At 43.4% G+C, this 25,078-nt stretch overlaps 1 protein-coding gene across 8 annotated transcripts in view; it reads left to right on the forward strand.

Moving 5' to 3' along the window:
* Window positions 1-25,078, forward strand: part of ATP10A (ATPase phospholipid transporting 10A (putative)) — a 149,772-nt gene that overhangs the window by 54,498 nt on the left and 70,196 nt on the right. For 4 of the 8 annotated variants that reach the window (XM_005283195.5, XM_042840825.2, XM_065580828.1 and 1 more), the window contains exon 2: window positions 6,705-6,909. The exons of 2 other annotated variants lie outside the window; for them this stretch is intronic. In XM_005283195.5, coding sequence (XP_005283252.2) covers window positions 6,705-6,909 — 205 coding nt within the window. Of the gene's footprint in view, window positions 1-6,704; window positions 6,910-21,149; window positions 21,285-25,078 lie in introns of those variants that run through there. 2 more of the 8 variants (XM_042840828.2, XM_042840826.2) reach the window with 2 other exon arrangements.

Below are 25,078 nucleotides of genomic sequence, written 5' to 3' on the forward strand. Positions count from 1 at the left end.
AAGTGATTTTATTAAATACAAAAGTAGGATTTAAGTGATTCCAAGGGTATGTCTACACTACGGGATTAATCCAAATTTATATAATTCCAATTTTGGAGACAGTTTGTATAAAGTCGAATGTATGCGGCCACACTAAGCACATTAATTCGGCGGTGTGCGTCCATGTACCGGGGCTAGCATCGATTTCTGGAGCATTGCACTGTGGGTAGCTATCCCATAGCTATCCCATAGTTCCCGCAGTCTCCTCCTCCCATTGGAATTCTGGGTTGAGATTTCACGCCTTTTTCCTGGGTGAACAGTGCAGACGCCATACCGTGGCAAGCATGGAGCCCGCTCAGCTCAAGACAGCAGTCATGAACATTGTAAATACCTCCCGCATTATCGTGCAGTTTATGCTGAACCAGGACATGCAAAACCAGGCGTCGAGGAGTAGGCTATGGCAGCGTGGCAGCGAGAGTGATGAGGATATGGACATGGAATTCTATCAAACCGCGGGACCCGGTGCTTTGGAGATCATGCTGTTAATGGGCAGGTTATAGCTGTGGAACGCCGATTCTGGGCCCGGGAAACAAGCACAGACTGGTGGGACCGCATAGTGTTGCAGGTGGGGGACGATTCCCAGTGGCTGCGAAACTTTCGCATGTGTAAGGGCACTTTCTTGGAACTTTGTGACTTGCTTTCCCCTGCCCTGGAGCGCCAGAATACCAAGATGAGAGCAGCCCTCACAGTTGAGAAGCGAGTGGCAATAGCTCTGTGGAAGCTTGCAACACCAGACAGCTACCAGTCAGTCGGGAATCAATTTGGAGTGGGCAAATCTACTGTGGGGGCTGCTGTGATGCAAGTAGCCAAAGCAATCACTGAGGTGCTGCTACGAAAGGTAGTGACTCTGGGAAATGTGCAGGTCATAGTGGATGGCTTTGCTGCAATGGGATTCCCTAACTGTGGTGGGGCGATAGATGGAACCCATATCCCTATCTTGGCACCGGAGCACCAGGGTACCCAGTACATAAACCGCAAGGGGTACTTTTCAATGGTGCTGCAAGCACTTGTGGATCACAAGGGATCTTTCACCAACATCCACGTGGGCTGGTCAGGAAGGGTTCATGACGCTCGCGTCTTCAGGAACACTAATCTGTTTAAACGACTGCAGCAAGGGACTTACTTCCCGGACCAGAAAATAACCGTTGGGGATGTTGAAATGCCAATAGTTATTCTTGGGGACCCAGCCTACCCCTTAATGCCATGGCTCATGAAGCCATACACAGGTAGCCTGGACAGGAGTCAGGAGCTGTTCAACTACAGGCTGAGCAAGTGCAGAATGGTGGTAGAATGTGCATTTGGACGTTTAAAAGGTTGCTGGCGATCGTTACTGACTCGCTCAGACCTCAGCCAAACCAATATCCCCATTGTTATTTCTGCTTGCTGTGTGCTCCACAATCTTTGTGAAAGTAAGGGGGAGACCTTTATGGCGGGGTGGGAGGCTGAGGCAAATCGCCTGGCTGCTGATTACATGCAGCCAGACACCAGGGCGATTAGGAAGCGCTGTGCATCAGAGAAGCTTTGAAAATCAGTTTCATGACTGGCCAGGCTACAGTGTGAAATTTCTGTTTGTTTCTCCTTCATGAAAGCCCGCCCCCTTTATTGACTCATTCTTTGTAAGGAACCCACCCTCCCCCTTCCCCCAGCTTGCTTTCAAAGGAAATAAAGTCACTATCGTTTAAAAATCATATATTTTTTATTAATTGATTATAAACATAGGGAGAGAACCGACAAGGTAATCTGGGTGAGGTTTGGGAGGAGGGTAGGACGGAAGTAAAAGGCCACTGAAAAAATTCAGTATAATGACAGCCTTTTGGTTGGGCTGTCCACTGGGGTGGAGTGGGAGGGTGCACGGAGCCTCCCCCCCCCCCCGCGTTCTTACACGTCTGGGTGAGGAGGATATGGAACATGGTGAGTGGGGAGGGAGGTTATACAGCGGCTGGAGCGGCAGTCTGTTATCCTGCTGCCGTTCCTGAAGCCCCACCAGACGCCGGAGCATGTCCGTTTGATCACGCAGCAGCCCCAGCGTTGCAGCCTACCACCTCTCATCTCGAGCGTCCCTCATGACCTCACGTTCACTGGCATCTTTCCTAAATTTAGATACCATGTCCTTCCACTCATTCAACTGAGCTCTTTCATTGTGGGTGCATTCCATTATTTCCATGAACATCTCGTTTCGCGTCCTCTTTCTCCGCCACCTTATTTGAGATAGACTTCGGGACGGAGGAGGGAGGCTTGAAAAATTTGCAGCTGCTGGAGGGAGGGTTGAAAAAAAGGAGAGAAGTTTTTAAAATGATACATTTTACAGAACAATGCTTATACTCTTTCACGGTGAATAACACTATTCACATTACATAGCACATGTGAGTTCAGTACAAGGTCGCATTTTCCATCTTAATATTGAGTGCCTGTGGCTTTGGTGTTAGAGATCACAGACGTAGGTCCGGGCAACAGAATTCAGCTTGCATGTGGCCATGGTAGGCCATTGTCTTTCGGCTTCTGCGCCCTCCTTTCCCAAATACCATGCAAAGCCCGTTGACTGCTGCGGTTTTCCTGTTAACCTTCAGCAGCAGAAAACAAACTAACCGCCCCTCATCCAATTCTCTGGGATGATCGCTTTATCCCTCCCCCCACCGCGTGGCTGGTAACAGGGAAGATCCCTGCTAGCCAAACTCGAAAAGCTCAGGGCCAATTCCCCCTCCCCCCCCCCCCCGCGCTTGGCTAACTGCAGGGAAAGATTTCTTTTCAGCCACAGGCAAACAGTCCAGTAGGAACGGCCACCTCTGTCCCCTTGATTAAATTCCCGTATTTCAACCAGGTTACCATGAGCGATATCACTCTCCTGAGGATTACACAGCGAGATAAAGAACGGATGTTGCTTGAATGCCAGCAAACACCGGGACCATACGCTGCCAGGCTTTCTCATGCAATGATACCAGATTACTTGCTGCAAGCATGGCGTGGTCAAGTGTCCTACCATGGAGGACGGAATAAGGCTGCACTGCCCAGAAACCTTGTGTCAAGGCTTTTGGAGTACCTCCAGGAGAGCTTCATGGAGATATCCCTGGAGGATTTCCGCACCATCCCCAGACACGTTAACAGACTTTTCCAGTAGCTGTACTGGCCGCGAATGCATCCCAAGTCCTCAGGGCAAAGTAAAAAACGCTTGCTTTTAAAACAAGTTTTATATTTTAAAAGGTAAACTCACCTGAGGTCCCTTCCATGGGGTCATGGTCTTGGATACTGGCTTGGGAGGGTTGGGAGGGTACTTCAGTCAGGCTGAGAAAAAAATCCTGGCTGTTGGGGAGAACGGAGTGCTGGGTGCTCTCCGCAAGCTCGTCCTCTTCCTCCTCCTCCTCCTCCTCTTCCCTGTCCGCAGAATCCTCAGGTGTAGCTGATGAGATTATCCCCGCCTCAGAATCCACGGTCAGAGGTGGGGTAGTGGTGGCGGCCCCCCCTAGAACTGCATGCAGCTCGGCGTAGAAGCGGCATGTCCGCAGCTCTGACCCGGAGCGACCGTTTGCCTCCTTTGTTTTTTGATAGGCTTGTCTGAGCTCCTTGACTTTCACGCGGCACTGATCTGAGTCCCTATAGTGGCCTCTCTCCATCGTGCCCTTGGAGATTTTTTCAAAAGTTTTGGCATTTCGTCTTTTCGAACGAAGTTCTGCTAGCACTGAATCCTCTCCCCATATAGCGATCAGATCCAGTACCTCCCGTACGGTCCATGCTGGTGCTCTTTTTCGATTATCGGCCTGCATGGTTACCTGTGCTGATGAGCTGAGCTATCTGTGGTCACCTGTGCTCTCCACGCTGGGCAAACAGGAAATGAAATTCAAATGTTCGCGAGGCTTTTCCTGTCTACCTGGCCAGTGCATCCGAGTTCAGATTGCTGTCCAGAGTGGTCACAATGGTGCACTGTGGGACAGCTCCCGGAAGCCAATACCATCGAATTGCGGCCACACTAACCCTAATTCGAAATGACAATATCGATTTTGGCGCTACTCCGCTCGTCGGGGTGGAGTACAGAAATCGATTTTAAGAGCCCTTTATTTCGAAATAAATGGCTTCGTTGTGTGGACGGGTGCAGGGTTAATTCGATTTAACGGTGCTAAATCCGAATTAAAGTCATAGTGTAGACCAGGCCCAAGTAGTAACAGACAGAACAAAGTAAGTCACCAAGCAAAATAAAATAAAATGCGCAAATCTATGTCAAATCAAACTGAATACAGATAAGATCCTCACCAGTTCCAGAATGCTCCCTTTTACAGACTAATCTCCTTTTAGCCTGGGTCCAGCAATCACTCACACTCCTTGCAGTCACTGCCCTTTGTTCCAGTTTCTTCCAAGTATCCTGGGGGGTGGAGATGCTCTCTCTTTAGCCAGCTGAAGACAAAATGGAGGGGTCTCCCAGGGGTTTAAATAGACTTTCTCTTATGGGTGGAGACCCCCTCCTCACTCCTATGCAAAGTCCAGCTCCAAGATGGAGTTTAGGAATCACCTGGAGGTCACATGTCCATGCATGACTCAGTTTTTACAGGTAGCATCCATTGTTTACATGCTACCTTGAATGTCCTCAAGTAGACTTATGTGGATTGGAGCCTTCCAAGATCCGTTGTCCTTTAAGTGTTTCTTGATTTGGTACATAATTTCAACATTCTTTTCTCCAGGAACTGACCAAATGCTCTACTAAGGTTATTTAGAAATCAAGCCAGTACACAGCCAACATTCATAACATTCATAACTTCGAATACAAAAATGATACATGCATACAAATAGGATTAATACATTAAGTAGATCATAACCTTTGAGATATGTTACATGGCATATGTAGCATAAAACACATTCTAAGCATATTTCCATAAAGCCTTATCGGAGGTACCGTCACACATAGGTCCAGATTTTTAAAAGTATTTAGATGTCACTGTGCTTAGGATTTAGGAACCTAAATCTTATTTTAAAAAGGGATGGCACCTAATGCTTAAATCCCTTTTGAAAATGAATTTTAGGCTCCTGAACCAGTTAGATGTTGCAATCCCTGAGTGCAGCAATACCTAGATTCCTTTAAAAAATCTGGGTCATAATCTTTAACAGTAATTCTAAAAGTTACCAGGTCTTTTGTGTTTTGATCTAGTTAAAAATCTATTCAGGATCTTCATATACAAAACATATTTTTAAGGAATACATGTAAAGTACACAAAATGTCAAACTTTTTTCCATTTCAGAATCCTGTTCTGTTGGCATAGGTGGTGTCAAGGAAAAACAACGGCAGTGCCAATTGCAATGTAACAACAATGGCAACCATCTAGGATACTGTGCAGTGTCATTTCATTAAGTTTTAATATACTGGTAGTTTAGGAAAGTGTCAAAAGTAGCTATTTCCCATTTGCAGTAGCTGTTTTGCAAAGTTAATATCTTGGTTGTTTTAAAAATACCAAAGGGAAGAATTTACACTAATGCTTTTTTAAAAACATTTTATTTTAACTAGAGTTAATTAAACAGGCTCCTGTTCTTTTTCCCCCTGCTCCTAACAAAAAAAAGTTACCAATTAACTCATTTAAAAAAATAGAGAGGTTTAATGAGCAGATTTAGATTAACAACATATATGTTAATGTTCAACTAGATAAATCTTTGAAGTGACAAAGAAATTCAGCTGCAAAATAGAAGGTTTACAATGGCTGGGTAGAGAGACTATTAACTACTGTATACAACAGATGTCACTATAGTGAATGTGTCACTATAAAAGCTCACGTTAAGGAAACAAGAATGTCCTCTCCCCACACTCTATTTGTGGCTGCGTTTTTCAGCAGAGATGCCGTGGTGACTAGCTTAGTGGGTTTTTTTACTGGAATTCATTTGGGTTGTGTATTTTTGGCTCTTGGGTCTAAGTTTCACATGCAGCACCACACAAAGTTCATCCTTATAAGTCATAGTAGTTGTTGGTAGTCAGTGGGGAGAGGAAAAACACTTGTATGTTGGATTTCTTTAAAGAGTAATTCCCAAAGATGTTAGTGACTTTTTATATATTTGCATTACAGTGTGTGCAAATATTTTCATTGCTTCTTTTGAAGGCTAGACTGGGCTGATACAAGGTGGCACATAGCTGTGGTGCCTCAGGAACAGTGCAAGGAAGGAGTTGTGCCTCAGAGAGGCCTGGCCAATTCCTTTCCTGTCCTACCCTCGCCCCTGGAGGTGGGGTACGAATCTATTACTGGCCTTCATCAATAGCAGGTAACTAACCCCCTCCCCTGCATTGGTTAAGCTGAACTGATTGGTGCACTGCGATGGGGGAGGAGCCACGGCCAACCCATCTGTCAAGGGTAGGAGTAATGGGTGTACAGAACCTATTTACCCCAATGTACTCATGCCCAGGAGGTAGGTAGGCCATTTAGAGGCTGAAAGGAAGGTGTCTTGTTCTCTTTTATGCCACCAACAAACCACACAGCCTAGCCTGTGATCTAACCCTTAATAATTGTTATCCAGCCACATGACCTCTTCATCACCCTTTTTGTGGCCATCTGATTTTTCTAAAGAGGGAGAATTTGAGAATACCTTGGTGATTTTTCGCAAAGACTCTGTGGTCCAGCCTAAAATCCAAACAGACTAGACTGAGACATCCCTACCTGGTCAGCGTTTTGATGTATTTCCTGTACATGTCTCTTTGTCAGGAATGAAAAGAAATATATGAACAGATATTGGAAAGAAGTAGAAGTTGGCGACTTTATTCAGCTTCGTTGTAATGAAATCATACCTGCTGACATATTGCTGCTCTCTTCAAGTGACCCTGATGGGCTGTGTCATATAGAAACTGCTAACCTGGATGGGGAGACCAATTTAAAACAAAGACAGGTAGTGAGGAGATTCTTAGAGTTGGTAAGTCAACATCTTTCATTTTTATTTAAGATAATGGTTTGTTTAAACTCAATAAGTGATTCATCAATCCAGAACCACACCAATCAATTAACCTTTCTTCTTCTAGCAGGACTGGTGCTCCCCTGCAATTAGAATTAAACTGCTAGTAAATGCCAACAGTTACCTCAGATACCATTATGCAGTTATTGCCACATTCTTTGAAAATGGAGATATTTGGTAATTGTGTGGGGCAGGCAAACGTTACTTTTTTTTTAATGACTTGTATTGTATTTTGGTTTTTGTATCACATTTTTAACTGTTCTTTCTGTAGATAGTTTTCAACATAGAAAATTAACTATTTTTCATGTCTGTGGGCCAAATCACTTTCAGTTGGAAATTCTACCTAAAAATCCATTATCCCAGTATGTCCCTCTAGCTTTAATGGTACAGCATGCATGTATTTTAATGGTGTATTTTCAGCTGGCGAGAGCACGAGCTACAAAAGTTGCCTCACTGCTCTACTGTTGGCATTCTTCTCTCCATGACAACATTGTGCATGCAAATAAACAAATAAACCCAGGAGGACAGAAATAGGAGGTGCTTTGTATGAAATGATTGGAAAACTAGCTTGAGGTTTACTTAATCTAGCAACCGTACTTGAGTATTAATTATATGTAACATAGTGATAATAGCACTTCTCTAACTCACAGGAGTGCTGTGATTGTGAGGCACTCCAATACTGCAGTAATGAGGCCCATTTAAGTACCAAATATAGATTGAAGTCAATGACAAAACTGGCATTTATTTCAATGAAAGCCCCCCCCAAGTCAAATATTGAAAAAGAGTTCCAAAGAAAACAGCACATGACTACCTCCTCCTAGAATAACTCAGAAAACACTAAATACCCAACTCCTGGTTTCAGTGTCAATTAAGTTGTCAGCAGCGTACATACCTGCAATTTCAAAGTCTAGGGCAACTGCAGCATCCTGTAATTCCCTCAGCAATATGCTAGCAGTCCTTATTAAAGTATTGGCCAAAACCCCTGGCATGTGATGTCACTATATGTGTCTCACTAATAGAAGAAGAGTCTTTACAACCTTTGAAAAACTTGCCCTGGGGAGTGTTGAACAGTGATATGTCAGAGGCAGTTCCTTTGAGTCACTTTTTAGACAACCAAATGACAGGGAAGATTGGGGTGGGTTCTCTGTTCCTAAAATGATGTTCACCCCTTCTCTGGACCCAGCTGAATCATCCCCACCAGAGATGGTTTATTCTTGGGGCTCAGAAATATGTTTCTGAAGAACATATTTTTTCCACCAAGTGTCATAAAAGAAATCCCATGGGAGCCTGTCCCCAAATTCCCTATAAGAACTCCACCCCATGCCATTAATTCATTGGAGCTAAATGCTGCTACATTATCAGTATGTACAGTAAAATTAGTCTTAATATGTCTGTTGCCATGTGGCACTGGCTCATTCCACAGCACTCTTGTTTAAATGGGAAACAAACGAATAGATTGTGCAGTCCTTCCTCTCTCCTCTTTATAGAACACACACTTTACTGGTCAAGGGCAAGATGTGGGAACCTGTTGTTAAAATATCAGCAGCACATCACAGGATTTGAGCTAACATTCCCGTAGCAAGCATTGAGAAAGATTTAATATCAATGATTTTTTTCTTAAATGTGTGAAGTAGGTCAAGAAGTACTATGACTTCCATTTTACAGAAGCTGAGAGAGAGGGCCAAGTTCTTTAGCACCCTTTCCTGTGCTGGGCATGAGGAAGAGAGGAGGTAGCATGCCGCATGGGATGGGAAAGCCACTTTTATGACTCCCTAATTCTGTCCCAGTTCAGAGTCCCTACCTTGTCCCCACCCATGCAATTTACAGCATGCCAGGTCTGCTCTAAGTTGCGTGCCATAAAGAGCCATGTCACCAATACAGACTAGCCAGAGTGCAGTGCTTGACACGCATGCTTCTTCTAGACACCAACACACTCTCATTTGTCAGGGTCAGACTGAGGAGCCTGTGCAGAGCTGTTATGCCAGCTCTATATTGGTCTGAGAATTCCCCTGCAAAGAGGGGTGATCTTCCAGGGCAGTCTATACCCCCTTTATGACCTCTACACATTCCATACGGCGTATACAGGGCCCAGAGAGTGACTTTCCCAAAATTAGAGATGGTCAGTATTCCTGGCTGCCAGTCCTGTGCTCAGAAAACACGGTTTTCTTACTGGAACAACATCTGTCCACTAGAGATTGGATGGTTCATTTGTCAGCAGTGCTTTGAATCACAGCAAGCAATTACAGTGGCAGTCCTGAGACTGAGGATGCAGCACTTTGCAGGCCTTATTACACTCTAAACCAGGGATCGGCAACCTCTGGCACGCGGCTCGCCAGGGTAAGCATCCTGGCGCGCCAGGCAAGTTTGTTTACCTGCTGCGTCTGCAGGTTCAGCCAATCGCAGCTCCCACTGGCTGTGGTTCATCGCTCCAGGCCAATCGGGGCTGTGGGAAGCGGCATGGGACGAAGGATGTGCTGGCCGCCGCTTCCCGCAGCCCCCATTGGCCTGGAGCGGCGAACCACGGCCAGTGGGAGTCGCGATTGGCTGAACCTGTGAACGTGGCAGGTAAACAAACCGGCCGGCCCACCAGGGTGCTTACACTGGTGGGCCGCATGCCAAAGGTTGCTGATCCTTTGGGGGGAGGGATAACTCAGTGGTTTGAGCATTGGCCTGCTAAACCCTGGGTTGTGAGTTCAATCCTTGAGGAGGCCATTTAGGGATCTGGGGCAAAAATCTGTCTGGGGATTGGTCCTGCTTTGAGCAGGGGTTTGGACTAGATGACTTCCTGAGGTCCTTCCAACCCTGATATTCTCTGATTCTATGATCCCTGCTCTAAACAAATGTGCAGAAGGCGCATGAAGATCCTAGAATTGTTTCTGCAGCATTTGGGGCTCTTCTAAGCTGGTGAATCCCAAGAACCTAATTTTTATGATGGAGTAACTAGAAATATAAATTATTTCAGTTCTGCCTTGATTTATCTGAATAATAATTAGTATGTTGGGAACATTATTGTTACTTAGTATTGTTTGCATGTTAATAAATGTGATACTTCTGAGAAAAAACCTATACTTTCTGTATATGATCATACGTCCCATTGATACTCAAACTGTGAAATCAATCCTTGCGCTGTACACGATTTTAATTTCATGGGCTGTATTGCCATTTCTCTGGCTTTTGAAGAATCTAATTTGAATGTGTGATTCTTTGGTATACATTTACATCAGGTAGGCTAGCAAATAAACGATCACTCAAGCAAGTAGGTGAGAGATTCATTTGTGTAATTACAGTTTAAAGATCTGATTCTCCTGAAACCAGTCAATATTTGAAGTGCTACTGCACAGTAATTGAGTTTACTAATCTTTTTTCCTCATTTTGCCATAAATTTATAAGAGGCAATTTCTTTTTTTTTAAATTTACTGATTTGCACTTAACCAGTAGTTTTTATTTCAGTATCCCTGTATGTCTGATCTTATGTAAACAAATCTTTGGAGAACAATTCTATTTAAAATGAATAAAGCAGCTCATGAAATGGAATATTTCAGAATTTTTTATTTTTCTTTTAGCTTGTCATGATGCTCAGTGCTGGGTTTTTTTAAATGGTTCTTCTGGGAAGGAAAATATAGGGAGAGATTTTTCAAAGGCATTTGTGCCTTTGAAATTCTCCCCCTTAATATTTAGGTACTGTAGTCTCCGGACCTAGATTCTATGGAGATTGGTATATTCAAAAACCTTAAAATAATCAGAAATTTCCTTTCATATAATTTGCCTTTAGATCAGAAAAAATATAGGGATTTCTTTCGTACAGGGGCATGGATCAGATCAGTGTGTGTATTGAGATACATTGGAAAGTTAAGCTGAGAATACTTTGCTATACCCAAGTTTTGAGTGACCTAATGTTCTAGCAGTGAACAACCAGGACTCTTTTTGGAAAAGCTTAGTGTATCTTGGTGATATACCAAGTTCCTGCTAAACTCTAACCCACCCTATTTGTTCTTTATATCACAGCAAACATTTGAGTGTGCTGTACCTAATAGTAGCCACATTGTGCAAGAAAAATCAATGTGTTTTCTGTATTACTGTGCAGGCTGTTTTACCACCACACCCTCTATAATTGCTTATGGAATGTTGTACATGTGTTTAAAATATTTTGTCCAACCACTCTTCTGAGAGTGGCTAAGCAGATGCAGCCTTCATTACAGGGATCAATCCTTCCTTTCAGGTTTCATAAGGATGATTTAGAATATTTTGCTAGTATTAATCTAGACTCATGAAAAACATTTACATCCTTAATGCACTGCAGAATGAAACAACCCAAATATTTGTATTTAGTGTGTTCCTAACAAAATCCACAAAGGCTCTTTTAGATGTTGTTCACTAGATTATGGTTCATAAAACCACTGGTCATGTTGTGGGACATAGGTGGAGAGCATCAATTCAGCAGGAGCCCCGGGACAAGGCTCTGTGGGGAGTGCATATTGGAGCAGCAGCAGCACTACCCTTTGAAAAGCTGGACTGTGTTCCTCTTCATACCTGGACAGTGGAGGATCAGTCTTAACCCCTGCCCTCTTTCTTTCTGAAGAGCTGGGCCTTGTCTACACATAGTTGTGTACTGGTTAGATTAAATAGATTTAGATGAAGTGGTTCTGCAAAACCAGTGAAAATTCCTGTGTGGAGGCACATTTATTTTGGTTTATTTTGGACACTTTGGATTCAAACTTTCCTGTTTCAATTTAACTTAAGTCAGTAAAAAAATCAATTTGCAAGTCCTAATCAACTTAAGCTAAACTGGAAATAAACATGGTCTAAACCTAAATAAGAGCATCCACACACAGCCTTCTGCATTGGTTTAACTAAACCAGTTTAAAGTAACTCCTAAAGTTAAACCAGTGCAACTGCACACATAGGCCACGTCTACGCTACGGGGGGGGGGGAATCGATTTCAGATACGCAAATTCAGCTACGAGAATAGCGCAGCTGAATTCAACATATCTGATCTGACTTACCCCGCTGTGAGGACGGCGGCAAATTGACCGTCGTGGCTCCCCCTTCAATGGTGCTTACTCCTACCTGGGCTAGTGGAGTACGCGCGTCAGTTTGGGGATCGATTATCGCGTCCCGACGAGACGCGATAAATCTATCCCCAAGAGATCGATTTCTACCCGCCGATCCAGGCGGGTAGTGAAGACAAGCCCATAGACTGACTCTAGCATTGCTGGTGCCACTAGCTGTATGCTTGAGGTCAGGTCTACAGTACAAAGTTTTGCCAGCGTAGCTATGTCAGGATGGGGGGCGGGGGAAATCACACCCCAACCAACATAACTATGCCAGCAAAACTCCCGATGTAGCTACAGCTTATACCAGCACAAGGAGTGCTTTTGCCAGTATAGCTTGTTATTTGGGGAGAAAGTTTAACTGTACTGGCAAAAGAACTCCTTTTGCTAGTATAAACTGTGTTTCCACAAGGGGGATAGCCTTTATAATATAAACTAGCCCTGAGAGATTGTGGCTGAACCCCATGAAGGGACAAAGAGGGTAAAAGAAGAATCCTTGCTTCCCTTTCCTTTTCCTACCCACTCCATCCATCCATAGAGGGCCAGCCTCAGTCTAGCTCTGTGTGTACCTATCTGAAAGGACTAGTAAAAATACTAAATTATAATGAATAATTAGATGGAGATTGACTAATCATAATGCTTGGTCGTATTTAGAGATGTAAATACTTTGGATGGACATGAGCAGGCTGCACAACATTTCTAGCAACTTTCTGGTGTAATTTCCTGTGCACTCCTTTTTTTAAAAAAAAAAAGTTCATGGAGCTAAGTAAAGTTACTTTAAAATTCCAGATATGTGAATGTTAAAATAGCAGACTAATGCTCTATCCCACACACATTGCCAAAATTAGATTCACCATAGGGAAAAGAGAGTTTAAAAAAATCCCACAACAAGCAAAAAAGAGAAACCAACTTCCTCATTTTGTATCTTTTGTATTGCAGTGTAGTTAAACTAAAAACGGACTTTGTTTTTAGCTGAAGCTTTCAGTGAAACAAGTCTTTTTCAGAATTCCCAAACTTGACATGTCACACTGTATTATATAGGCTTTTTGTTATGCAACACAAAATGCTAACACGTCAAGCCCATTCAAAACCACAGATCAAAGGCAGGCTTTTAATTTTCACCATGTCAGTAGAAGTAAAACCTTTCAAAGCAACACAAATGTATTTTTTAAAAGTTGAAACAGGGTGAAAAGCACACCATTTGTACTGCTGTACCATATCCTTTCAGGTAATGCTGTGTTCAGAGACAGCTTCTGAGAAAATTGTGGATGTCTCTAATTATGAAAATATGTTTCTAACAAGATGATATAGCAACTAGCAAGACAAAGTAAAACAGCAACAAATAGAACATCTTATTGAGTATAAAATTTAAAGTGGGTCCTTAGCAAGTGGAAGGATTATAAATCTGTTTACTTTTAGAATTTTTAGTTAATATAATAGTTTAGCACTTTTTCACTCCGTCACTACCTTTGTGTTGTTGTCTTGTGATTACTTTTGCAGTGGCAGGGCGAAGTTATGCAAATGATTAAAGAATAGTTCAGTTCCTGTGTGGTCGATGTGAAATGAGTTGATTATCTCATTCTAGTTTCCAGTGTGTAGGTGTCCACATCGCTATTCTTACTGTCAAGATTTATTGGCAGTCTCATTACAGAGGCTAAGGATTTGAGTAGGCATAGGTCAAAATTTTCAAATCTGGGCATCTAACCCGAGGCACCTAAATAAATGGTGTGATTTTTTTTTCAAAGGTGCTGAGCACTTGGCATCTCCAGTTACTTTTGTGCCTAAATATGGGTTATGGGGCCTAACTTAAAGTATCCAGGGTTGAAAATCCTACTCATGGAGACTGAAATACCCTCGTGTTCCTAAAGGTGGTCCCTTCAGCCCAGAGTCAAGGTGCAGGGGTAAAGCTGGGGACAGGGGAATGCGTAATGCTACCGCACATGTATCTATCTGCTATGTGGAGAAATAGGAGACTTAAGTCTCCAGGAGGTCAGTTTGGCACCTCTACATTACAATTTTTCAGATGGAAAAATTAAGCATTTCAGATCTGGAGAAAAAATTTTAAACTAATTTTCTGCAACAAAGGGGTAAATTTTTAAATTTAAAGCAAGTTAAGAGCAGGTTTTTTGGCCTTTCCTTTAAATTTTCCTGGTTGTTGCTGGTTTGAGCGTCAACTCCAATGTTTTGTGACTGTTTTGCATCATTTAAATATGGCTTTCTTTAACAAAACCAAATGTCGTGGTTGGTTATTCCTTAGTCTTAGATACCAATTGCTGTGCCTGTTGGGAAGGGGAAATCATTTTATAATATCTGTTACCAAATATGATTTTTTCTTATCAAACACTGAGCATTTTTGAATTCAGGACCAGAGTAAGGCTACATCTACACTAACACTTTTATTGGTAAAAAGCAACAGAGGGTCCTGTGGCACCTTTAAGACTAACAGAAGTATTGGGAGCATAAGCGTTCGTGGGTAAGAACTTCTGTTAGTCTTAAAGGTGCCACAGGACCCTCTGTTGCTTTTTACAGATTCAGACTAACACGGCTACCCCGCTGATACTTTTATTGGTGTAACTTATGTCGCTCCGGGGTATGAAAAGACCCCTCCTAAGTGTCATAAGTTACACCGACAGAAGCGTTGGTATGCCCAGCACTATGTCAGCAGGAGACAGTCTCCCACCGAGATATCTACTGTTGCTCATTGGAGGTGGTTTAATTATGTCGACAGCAGAGCTCTCTCCCGTCGGCATAGAGTGGCTACATGAGCAATCTTACAGCGGCACAGCTGCATCGGTACGGCTGTGCCGCTGTAAGTTAACTAGTGTAGACATGGAGCCCTAGTAGCAGCATGACACACAGCTCCCCATGGCACTGCCCCTAGTGCCCCACCCCCATTCCATAGCCACACTCTCACATGGAGGGGCAATGACAAGGGCTCCTCCCATTCCACAGAGGTAAGGTCAGCAGCATGGGACCACAACAGGGCTTCACAGACTCCATTTCTCCTCCAAAAAGGTAGGGGTGGCAGCAGCAGAGAGGTTATGTTTCTAAAGCATGGCTCGTGGGCTCGTCAACATTTACGCAAGAAGGAACTCATGTTAATTAGTAAAACAGACACTTAGCTAGGTCCGGATAACAGCATCACAGAAATGTTAACTTACCCAGAGTGGTTCTCAAGTTCCCCAACTCTCTCCTATAGCGTGTATGTCAACTACAGAGTTCTTAATCATAGATTTATTGTTAATCCTCCCATCTCCCCGGCTCCTCCCTCAGCAGAGCTATCATAGAGGTACCTGGCTCTGGTATTACGTGAGGATGGGGTCTTCTTAATACTATGATAGCATCAGGAACACTAGTCCAGAAAGTCTGTGATAATGGATGATGTTAAAAAAAAATATGATTCCAGGCTAAGACTTTATGCCAGTTTCTGGTTTGGAGAGCATTGTTATCACTTAGTTATATAACCTAGAAATTAGAGACTATAATGGAAAGACTGACACAAATGTAACAGTGGTGTCATCACTAATGGTATCCTTTAATAGTCAAATCTAATGCTCCATTTTCATTATCCATATTAGAACTGTTCTGTTTTCTCCAACAGCGAGAACTGGAATCTCACAGAAGCAGAGGCTCCCTGCAGGTTACAGATTTCACCCATTTGCAAAATAAGATTAGAATCAGCCTATATAAACACTTCTTCTGTGTAATGTCCTGAGATCAACTCTTTTATCTAAATTGCATTTCTGAGATGGAAATGAAATAGGTACATCAGGCTTCACCATTCACATCTGGTATCCCATTAATCTCAGAATTTACTATTTATAAAGGACATTTCCATCACCAGTCACTGCTTTGTGGTGTTGGGGCTCTGGAGTTCCACTTTAAAATTTTGCAGCAAAGAGAGAGCAAGAGAGCTGTGTGCCAGCACCAATGAAAGCGCCTATCTTACAATTTCCAAGAGAACTCACGTAAGAGCAGAGAAACATAAATACATGGAAGAATTGCACCCCTACCCTCTGACTGATCCTCTTCATGGGAGGGCAGCGACCCTTCTCCCTCCCTTTTTTCTCTCCTTCCATTCCCTTTTGGCAGATCTTTGTGGGAGGGGAGAGAGTGTGCCCAAGGACTCCCCTCTTGCCAGCAGCTTCTTTTAAGAGCTGAGGAGGCGGCTTAACAACTCACTTTTCCTGCTTCCTGCTTTTATTTCCTTTTCCCAGCAACAGTTCTACCCATGAGGAGTCTGAGCACCCCTCACCCCTGACTATTAGGGATATGTCTACACAGCTCGCAGGAGCTTCCCTGTCCCAGTCAGCATACTCGAGTTAGCACTCTAAAAACAGCTGTGTAGACATTGCTTTGAAGCTATGGCTCAGGGTGTAGCTTGAGCCCTAAAGCCCACCCATCTCCCGAAGCTACAGACCCTGAGCGCCAGCTCAAGCTGCAAATTCCAAGTGCAGTCTGCAGTTACGTTTAGAGCCGCTAGTGTGAGCCCCACAAGCCCAAGTCTCTCGACCCAGGCTGGGAGGCTTGCTGGCACAGGCTGTGTAGACACTCCCTAAGAGCAGGGCCGGTGCAAGGATATTTTGTGCCCTAGGCGAAACTTCCACCTTGCACCTCCCACCCTCCCCCCGGAGCATCGCTTATTATAAACTTTCAAAAATGAATACTGCATAATATGGCATTGTTCATTAGAATTAATACATATTCGGCTTGAAAATTTATTAATTTCATTATTTAGACTATATATTTAATGAAAATAAATGAATAACCTGACAGGGTGTGGGGCTGGCTGGCTTTGGGTATGGGGGTGCGGGGGTGGCTGCGGGCAGGGTGGCAGGTACCAGGTCCATCCCTAGATATTCTGGGGCCCTACGCAGCCCCCCCCCCCACGGGGGGGGGGTGCCCCAGGCCTCCGTGGGGGGAGACGGGAGCGGAGGGGGCCCCTGGCTTCCGGGGGGGGGGCAGGCCTCTGGGGAGGGGCTGGCTTGGAGGGCAGAGGGGAACTACCCCCCAGCACTCACCGGTGGCATGGCTGGCGCTGGGTCTCGGTACTTCCTGCCGCCGGTGAGTGCAGCCCCAGCCCTGCTGCAGAGCTCAGGGGAGCGGGGGCAGGGCAGGGCTGAGCAGGAGCGGGGGCCCCGGGAATGAGCCAGAGCAGCAGGGAGATGAGCCAGAGCACCCCCGGCGGCTGGAGGAGGAATGACATCACTTCCCGGCTGGCCGGATCTGATCAAAGCCACAGCGCCCCCTCACACAGCGGCAGGAAGAGGGTTACATGTTTAGCCGGCGCCGGGTGAGCATCCCAGACATTTTGGGCACCGCTTTTTGGAGCCCTCAAATCTTGGCGCCCTCGGTGGCTGCCTAGTTTGCCTAGTGGATGCACTGGCCCTGCCTAGGAGGCTGTGGTGGCGGCAGCAGCATCAGGCCCCTTTATTTTTAGAAGCTTTCTTAGGCCTTAGTGCTGTGAAATTAAAATTCTGTGCACTCTGTACTGCAGAACACACAGTGTGTGAGATTATAATTTAACAATTTTGACTGCCAGCAGAAAGACTGGTAGAGGTGTTGAGCAACAGTATCAAGCAAAGGTGAGGAGAGCATGGACTACTGGGGAGTTATGAGGACATGGACAAGATATGGAAGAATATCAGTGTATCCTCTTGGAGGGGTTGTGAGGATGAAACTAGTAAGAGTTCATAAGCCCATGTTGCGCACACAACTTTTTCAAACACTAAAGTTTTGGTCTCTGTTTTTATTCAAAGGTTGGGCTAATGTTTGGGTTGGTTCTTGTTAAGTATAAACCAGTTAATCCATTCCACTCTCTGTCCTTTGGTAGCTATGGGTCTCCACATTCTTAACCTTCAGTCAAGTTCTGGATCCATATTTGGGAAGCTACTTCAACCATGAAATGCTCTTTTTCCTCATAACTACCGCCTTACAGTGTTAGTCTCCTTCAGGTGTGAAGACAAGTGAGGAACAAATGGTGTATGTTTAAATGTGTACACCAGATCAGAAGCTGCCCAGAACCATTCACTGTAACAGAGCTGGAACAGACACCGGGTAGCATCAAGTGTGGAACAGCTGCGGGCTATGACAACATATCTCCAGAATTCCTGAAAAACCTTGGCCACCGTGCTCAGCTTTGACTTGTGAAATTCTTCACCAGGGTCATCAGTGAAAGGAGGCTACCAAAGAAATGGCGCACCACAAAAGTCATTGGCTTCCTAAAGCCTGGAAAGGATCCAAGTCAAGCATCAAGCTATCATCCCATATCTTTATTGTCGGTGTGCTTCAAGGCACTGGAGCACTTGGTCCTACAGCGCATATTACCTGACGTGGAGAGAATTTTGAGCCCTAACCAAGCCGTTTTTTGCTGAGGCCATAGCACATATGACCAAGTACTCAAGCTGACCACGTTTGTTGAAAATGGCTTCCAGACAAACTTGAAAACAGGCACTGTTTTCATTGATCTAACAGCGGTGTACGATACAGTATGGCACACTGAGCTGCTCATGAAGGTATCACAGGTCCTGCTACCTTGGGTTACAAGCGTCGAACTGTTCCTCCGTGATAGGCAGTTCAGAGTCCATATGGGGGAGAAGATGAGTGCTTGGAGACAACAGAGCAATGTGTTACCCCAGGGCTCTGTGCTTTCGCCAACCCTGTTCAACCTTTACATCAATAACCTGCCAACGACGGAGTCACGAAAGTTCATTTACGCAGGCCCAGATGTTCCACGAGCTTGATGCCACCTTAAACTGGGACATGACAAAGTTAGCTGACTACTGTAAGACTTGGCACCTCCAGCCAAGCGTCATAAAAACAGTCTCCAGTTTGTTCCATCTTCATCATGCCACTGCAACCCGAGAACTGATCTGAATGGTCAGAAGGTGAAGCATGAAGTAGAACCAGTCTGTCTAGGTGTGACCTTAGACCACCCACTGAGTTAGCATGCCCACCTGAAGAAGACAGCAGCTTAAGTTAAGATGTGCAACAATCTTCTTAGCAAACTGGCAGGTTCGTCATGCGGTGCTTGTGCTCCAACTCTGCAGACGTCAGCTCTTGCTGCCTCATATTCGGTGGCGGAGTACTGCGCACCAGTATGGAGCTGATCGTCACACACAAAACTGGTGGATAAGCAGTTACATGCCGCCATGTGTATCATCGCCGGCACCCTGCGTCTGACTCCACTCCCAGGGCTCCCAGTTCTGAGCAATATTGCTCCTCCTCATATCAGACGAGAGGTTGCCACTGGCAAGTTACCGGAGAAAGTACGTGCCAACTCAAGCCTGCCGCTGCTCAATGACCTTTTAAAACCACCAGCTGCACATTTGCAACCACATCACCCATTATGGTCTCATCCGCCATGCCAGGATGTTAGGGCGGAAACACTCTGCTGAGAGAATGGATATCTGTTATAATCCCCAACCAGTCCCTGGTCGCAGACCCCACAATTTGCCCGCCTGGTTTTGACCTGCCTCATCACCAATGGTCCCTGTTGAACAGGTTCCGGACTGGGCAAGGTCTCTGTGCAGCCAACCAGTATCGCTGGGGCCTTCCTGACAGCTCTTTGTGCAGCGGTAACGTAACACAGACGATGACGCACATTGTCCATGAATACCTGCCGACTAGGTTCAGCGGTGGCCTAGAAGAACGGCATCACACCACTGAAGATGCCATCACTTGGCTAGATGACTCTGCACACGCTAAATAAATAGAGTACTCACTACACCAAAGCACTTCAGAAGCTCTTCACTAGCTCACTACTCTGGACTTGGTTATTTGAACATTGCTTATCCTCTCGCTTGCCAAACAAAACAATAATTTTGTACTCAGCCATCTGTCTTGTTCACATCTCTCTGGCAGCTGTGTAATATTTAATGTTCTGCTCAAGACCTCACCAACGCATAGGAGTATATGAAAAAAAATGCTCATAAACGTTCTACATGTGTCAACTTCTTGGTTAGTGGATTGTCCCATGACTGGCTAAGATCTTTTCACCAAATTGCTACTTAAGAATGGTGGAGTACTTCTCAGGAACATCAAAGTTGTTTTCCTCCATATTGAATATTGCACAGATCACTCATCATATTTTCCATTAGATCTGGCCACAAGTGTGTTTGGCTTGTGCAACTATACATCCTTGTTCTCTTTAAACAAACATTGCTTGAAAAAAAATCTAGTTATAGTAGTAGTCAATGAGGAAAACAAAGCTGTTAAATTCTGATTTACTGTTTGGTCTCCCCCCCCCCCCAAATACCATAGATCAAATTGCTTTTTTTCCCCCTTGTGAACTAGCAGCATAGATAAATTCTGTTGTGGACGCTAATGCTGTTTAGACATTTTTAAATGATCACTACTTTAATATATAAACAACTGCTAAGAGTACATTCTGCATGTTTTGGATAAATAACATCATTATGTAATTCAGACTGCACATTAATAAAATGCTAGATTAATTTTAGACAGTATATGAAGTAGCTTACTGTATAAGGCAATAATAACATGGGCAAATATGTCAACACTGAATATGTTTTTGTTATTTTTGTAAACTTTTGAATTAGAGTTTTGACTACTTGCATATCTTCCCTCCCTCCCCCCCCAAAAAAAAAATCTTAAAGCCTCCATCACAGCTATTATCCTTCAAGGAGAGTACTGAATTAACACCAATTAACACCAGATGCTCTGGCTAGTGGCCAGAAAAGTCACAGTTGTGTAATGTGAGATTCTTTCCCCCCATCCCCATGTACAAGGGGTTGAGTACATTCCTCCAGTATCCTGCCAGCTCATGCCATTCCAGGGAGGGTCTGGACCAGGACCAGAAATCAAACTCAAATTTTGTATGTGGTAGAGTAGAGCAGACCAGACCACTGAACGAGAATATTTTAATACTAAATATACATCATTATTTAACATATAAAACGGTCTCACTTGGCAAGGCAATGGGCTTTGCTTCCTAAGATATGACAGTTTAGAGGGTTGCCAGCAGAATCATGCTATGTCTACACTTTGAGTGAGGGGTGTGATTCCCAGCTTGTATACACATACTTGCCCTGGGTCAATGTTGCCGCTGCCCATGCTGCCACGGCTATGCTGCTGTTTATTCCTGAGCTACCTCGAGTATGTGCAGATAAGCTGCGAATCACATGCCTCAGTCAAAGTGTAGATGTAGCCTCCAGAGGGTTGACACTGAACTGTAGGATGGTCCTGTGGTTAAGGCACTGAACTGGTCTTAGTAGAACTGAGTTCAATTTCTGGCTTTGCCTCAGACTTTCTGCAAGATCCTAGGTAAGTCATTTGATCCTTCTGTGTCTTAGTTCCCCATCTGTAAAATTGGAATAATAATATTTCCTGTCTCCCAAGTCTTTTTAGGTTGTAAACTCTTCAGAGCAGGGGTGGATTACAGCACCTAACACAATGGGATTCTGGTCTCAGTTGAAGGCATATAGGTGCAAATGTAACACCACTGCTGAGTACTACCATGAAGACTGATGCAAGCTGTGGTAGGGACCCTAGACTTGCGATGTATTCAGGCTTAAATGAATCTGAATGCATAAAATTCCTTGCTAAACGACTTCTTTCTTTTTGTGATGAAATAGTTTTTTAGGGGTGAAAAATAAAATCCATTGGGAGAGGAAAAATACTAGGGGGTGGCTGGTGGGGATTTTTTGCATGTGAATATATAAATTTAACCTCATACAGTCAAAATACTTATTTGTACAGCATAGGAATTACACTCTTTGATAGTAGATGGCAGTCTTCATTTGGCCTCATTCTCCTAGCAACACCTTCAGATTGCTGTTCTTATACAAGAACATAGACACAGTTGCCTCTCACTTGCTGATGTATTAGGACCAGCATAAAAAGGAGCAAAACTTTGATCAGCATGAAACCTTGTGTTAACTTAGTAGCTTCTCTATATGCATCCAAAGCAACCTCATGCAGGCAGTATTTAATGTATTTGCTCATTCATTTACAAAAAGGCAATTTCATGTCAAAACTGTCAGCATCTGTAATACAATACAGTGTATCTACACTTTCATTTCACAAGGAAAGGAAGAAGCCATCTGATTTATTTATGAGCTAAAGAGCTTTAGCAGTAAATCAGAATTGCTTACCTCAGACTATTACTGTAATTGGATTTTCCCCTATCCCGGATGCTAGCTGGTTAAAGGTTATAGTGGCATATTTTTAAGGAAATTGTAAGAGAACTCAAGTATACAAGTCGCAATGAAAGGAAGAATTTTAGCTCCAAAAAGGAGTCAAATAGGAAAGTTATACACCAGGCAGGACAAACAAATGTGCTTTGTGGTGCTGATGTGGAAGTCTGCTAGTATTACTTCTTTCAGATCTTGACAGGATCTTTGTTTAGATAGACTTTGTTCTTGATGTAAAATGGATTTTTTTTAAAAAGCTGTTGGCTTTGTTGGCAGGTGTTCCTGGGAGGAAGGAAATACAGTCCATAAACTTGCAATTTCTGTAAAAGTTAATGTAGCTACACAGCTTTGGAACCATACTCTGTTTGCTGAGTTCAGCAGCCACAGAGAGCTTTCATTTGATTAGCTTGGCCTTTGGTGTTAAGTGTCTCTAGGATTTCCTGAGAGACGTTTATCAAAGAAATTAAGACTTTTTTTTAAGAGCATTCAATGAAAATGTATGCTCAATAAGCTAAAGCCTTCTCAAAAGTGACATCATTGTGTACTATAATGAAAGGTAAAATCTTTCCTTACCCAGCCTAAATATTATTTGTCCTTCCGTTTACACAGAAGGTATGTCTACGCTATGATAAAAAACCTGCGGCGCTGAGTCGCAGAGCCCAGGTCAGCTGACTCGGGCGCAGAACTTGGGCTGCAGGGCTATAAAATTGCAGTGTCGATGTTTGGGCTCAGGCTGGAGCCCAGGCTCTGAGACCCACCCCCCAGAATCTGAACATCTACACTGCAATTTTATAGCCCCACTACCTATGCCCCACAAGCCCAAGTCAGCTGACCCAGACCAGTTACAGCTGTGCCATGGGTCTTTTATCGCTGTATAGATGTACCCCTAGATTTTAAAATGGTGTGACACTAACCCTTCATATAATATGCAGCTAGGACAATAATGTGTCTTACTGAAATATCTTGTGATTTTCATATGTTGCTGGGTTGGTGTGTGTGAGAGGGATTAACTCAGTTTTCTCCTATACATTTTTTTTTTTATGGTGAATGATGCTAGATTGACAGTCTGGTGGACCAGTTTTTCTATTTATCCACACACCAGGTATTATATGGGCAGAGCAAGATTGCCAGCCTGCTCCCTATAATGTGCCTTAGTCTAACTTGGAGGGACATCACCTAGTTCCCACTCATGCACTCTGCTGATTTGTGGCTAAGGCATATAATGGGGAGTTCCCAGATAGTGCTAGTTGCCAAGGTAGTGTGTGTGTGGTGTGAACCCTTGAATGCTGGAAGTAGGAATGAGACCACTCTGAGATGGGGACAACTGAGGTGTTTAGAAGCAGACCTCAGACTTCAAGGTTTGAAGACTTTTAAGAGTATTCTTACTGGTGAACCCTCAGTTCTGTCTGAAAAGTTGTCTACACTACTCTGAAGGTGGTTAAAGGGAGTAGTAGAGGAACACATGGCCAAAGGGTTGAATGAGTAATTTATGCAGTATTCTCATCTTACATTGGCCTGGAATCTTGAGATCTGTATTCTTCCATTGACTTCAGAAAACAATGTTTTTTAAAAAAATATTTAAATGTAATACATAGTGATTTTAAGTAATTAAGCACCTGAGTAGCTCCTCTGAAGTGATGTAAAATTAAGTACATGCTCGAGTGCATAGCTGGATAGGAACCTAAATTTGTCCAACAGGACAAACTCTTCAATTGTGTTTTCGCAACATTCAGGGGGTATTTTACAACGTGGGGTTAAGACATTTTTCCACAATATCACATTGCATTACTTTCTTCTGGACGAATATTACGATGATTCTACTGATATGACAGAGAAGGCAAGAACCCAGATTTAACTGTTAGATTCCAGGTGAATGTGAGAGGCTGGCACTTTTACTCATAAACTGACCAATTTGATGTACAAGTCATTGATTCACAATAACTATGGAACCCAATAATGCTCTTTTACAGTCACTTTTCATAAATGAACTACACTTAAAAAATTCAAAAGCCCAATCTGTTTGAGATAACACTAACAATTCTCCTCAGCCTGTATATTTTGGCTATCTGGCTCCCAATGAGTGCCCAAATTGCCTATTGTGTCTTAGGTTCTTTGATGCTTGCTTTACAAGGATATGTGAACTAGCTCTCTTCTTGGCAGCTCACAGTTACCCATTGTTCATGTTACTTATTTGTTTTTCTTGGTTGGAAGTTGAATTCTGTATACAAATGTGACTCTCTCTGTCACCTGATTCTGTGGCTGTCTGAGATGCATTATAGTCCTCCATCCCATCTTCTCAGCCTTGCTTCTCACAAATGTAACAAAGTCATGGGCTGGCATTTTGAAAATATCACAAAGCACCTAATCTGCATCTTTAGACACCTACATGTTTTTGAAAAAGCCCTTGGTGACCAGAAACACTCCATTCATTCACTACTTATAGTCAATTATAGCCTAATAAATAATTTCCTTTGTTTAAGAAGTCAGTTAGTTTTAAATGCAAAACATGTTTTGTTAAACTTTTTCCCCCTCGTATATGACACATTTAAGGTAGTTTTACTTAACTGATAAATTATGGGTAGGGGAGTTGGACAATAATTATTTAATGACAGATGTTGAGATTCAAAAAGTTAAAGCTTTATAACCATTACAACACAAATTATCACTATCATATGTGAATATATCACAAAGTAAACATCCCTAAATCAAACTCTACTAAGTTCTCAAGCAGCATTTTTCTTATTTTGCCTATCTGTAAATTGTGATTGTTATCGGTAGAAATAGATTTTCATTGGTACGGTGAAATTTATATTTACTGATATATACCGATAAAAATCTAATCTTTTCAAGCCTATGTAAATGCTGTATTTGGTTGTAAATCAACATGTTATAATGGTTGGCAACCAATGAGAATGAGCTTTTCTT

The sequence above is a fragment of the Chrysemys picta genome, chromosome 1 (assembly GCF_011386835.1).
Source record: "Chrysemys picta bellii isolate R12L10 chromosome 1, ASM1138683v2, whole genome shotgun sequence".
NCBI lineage: Eukaryota > Metazoa > Chordata > Testudines > Emydidae > Chrysemys > Chrysemys picta.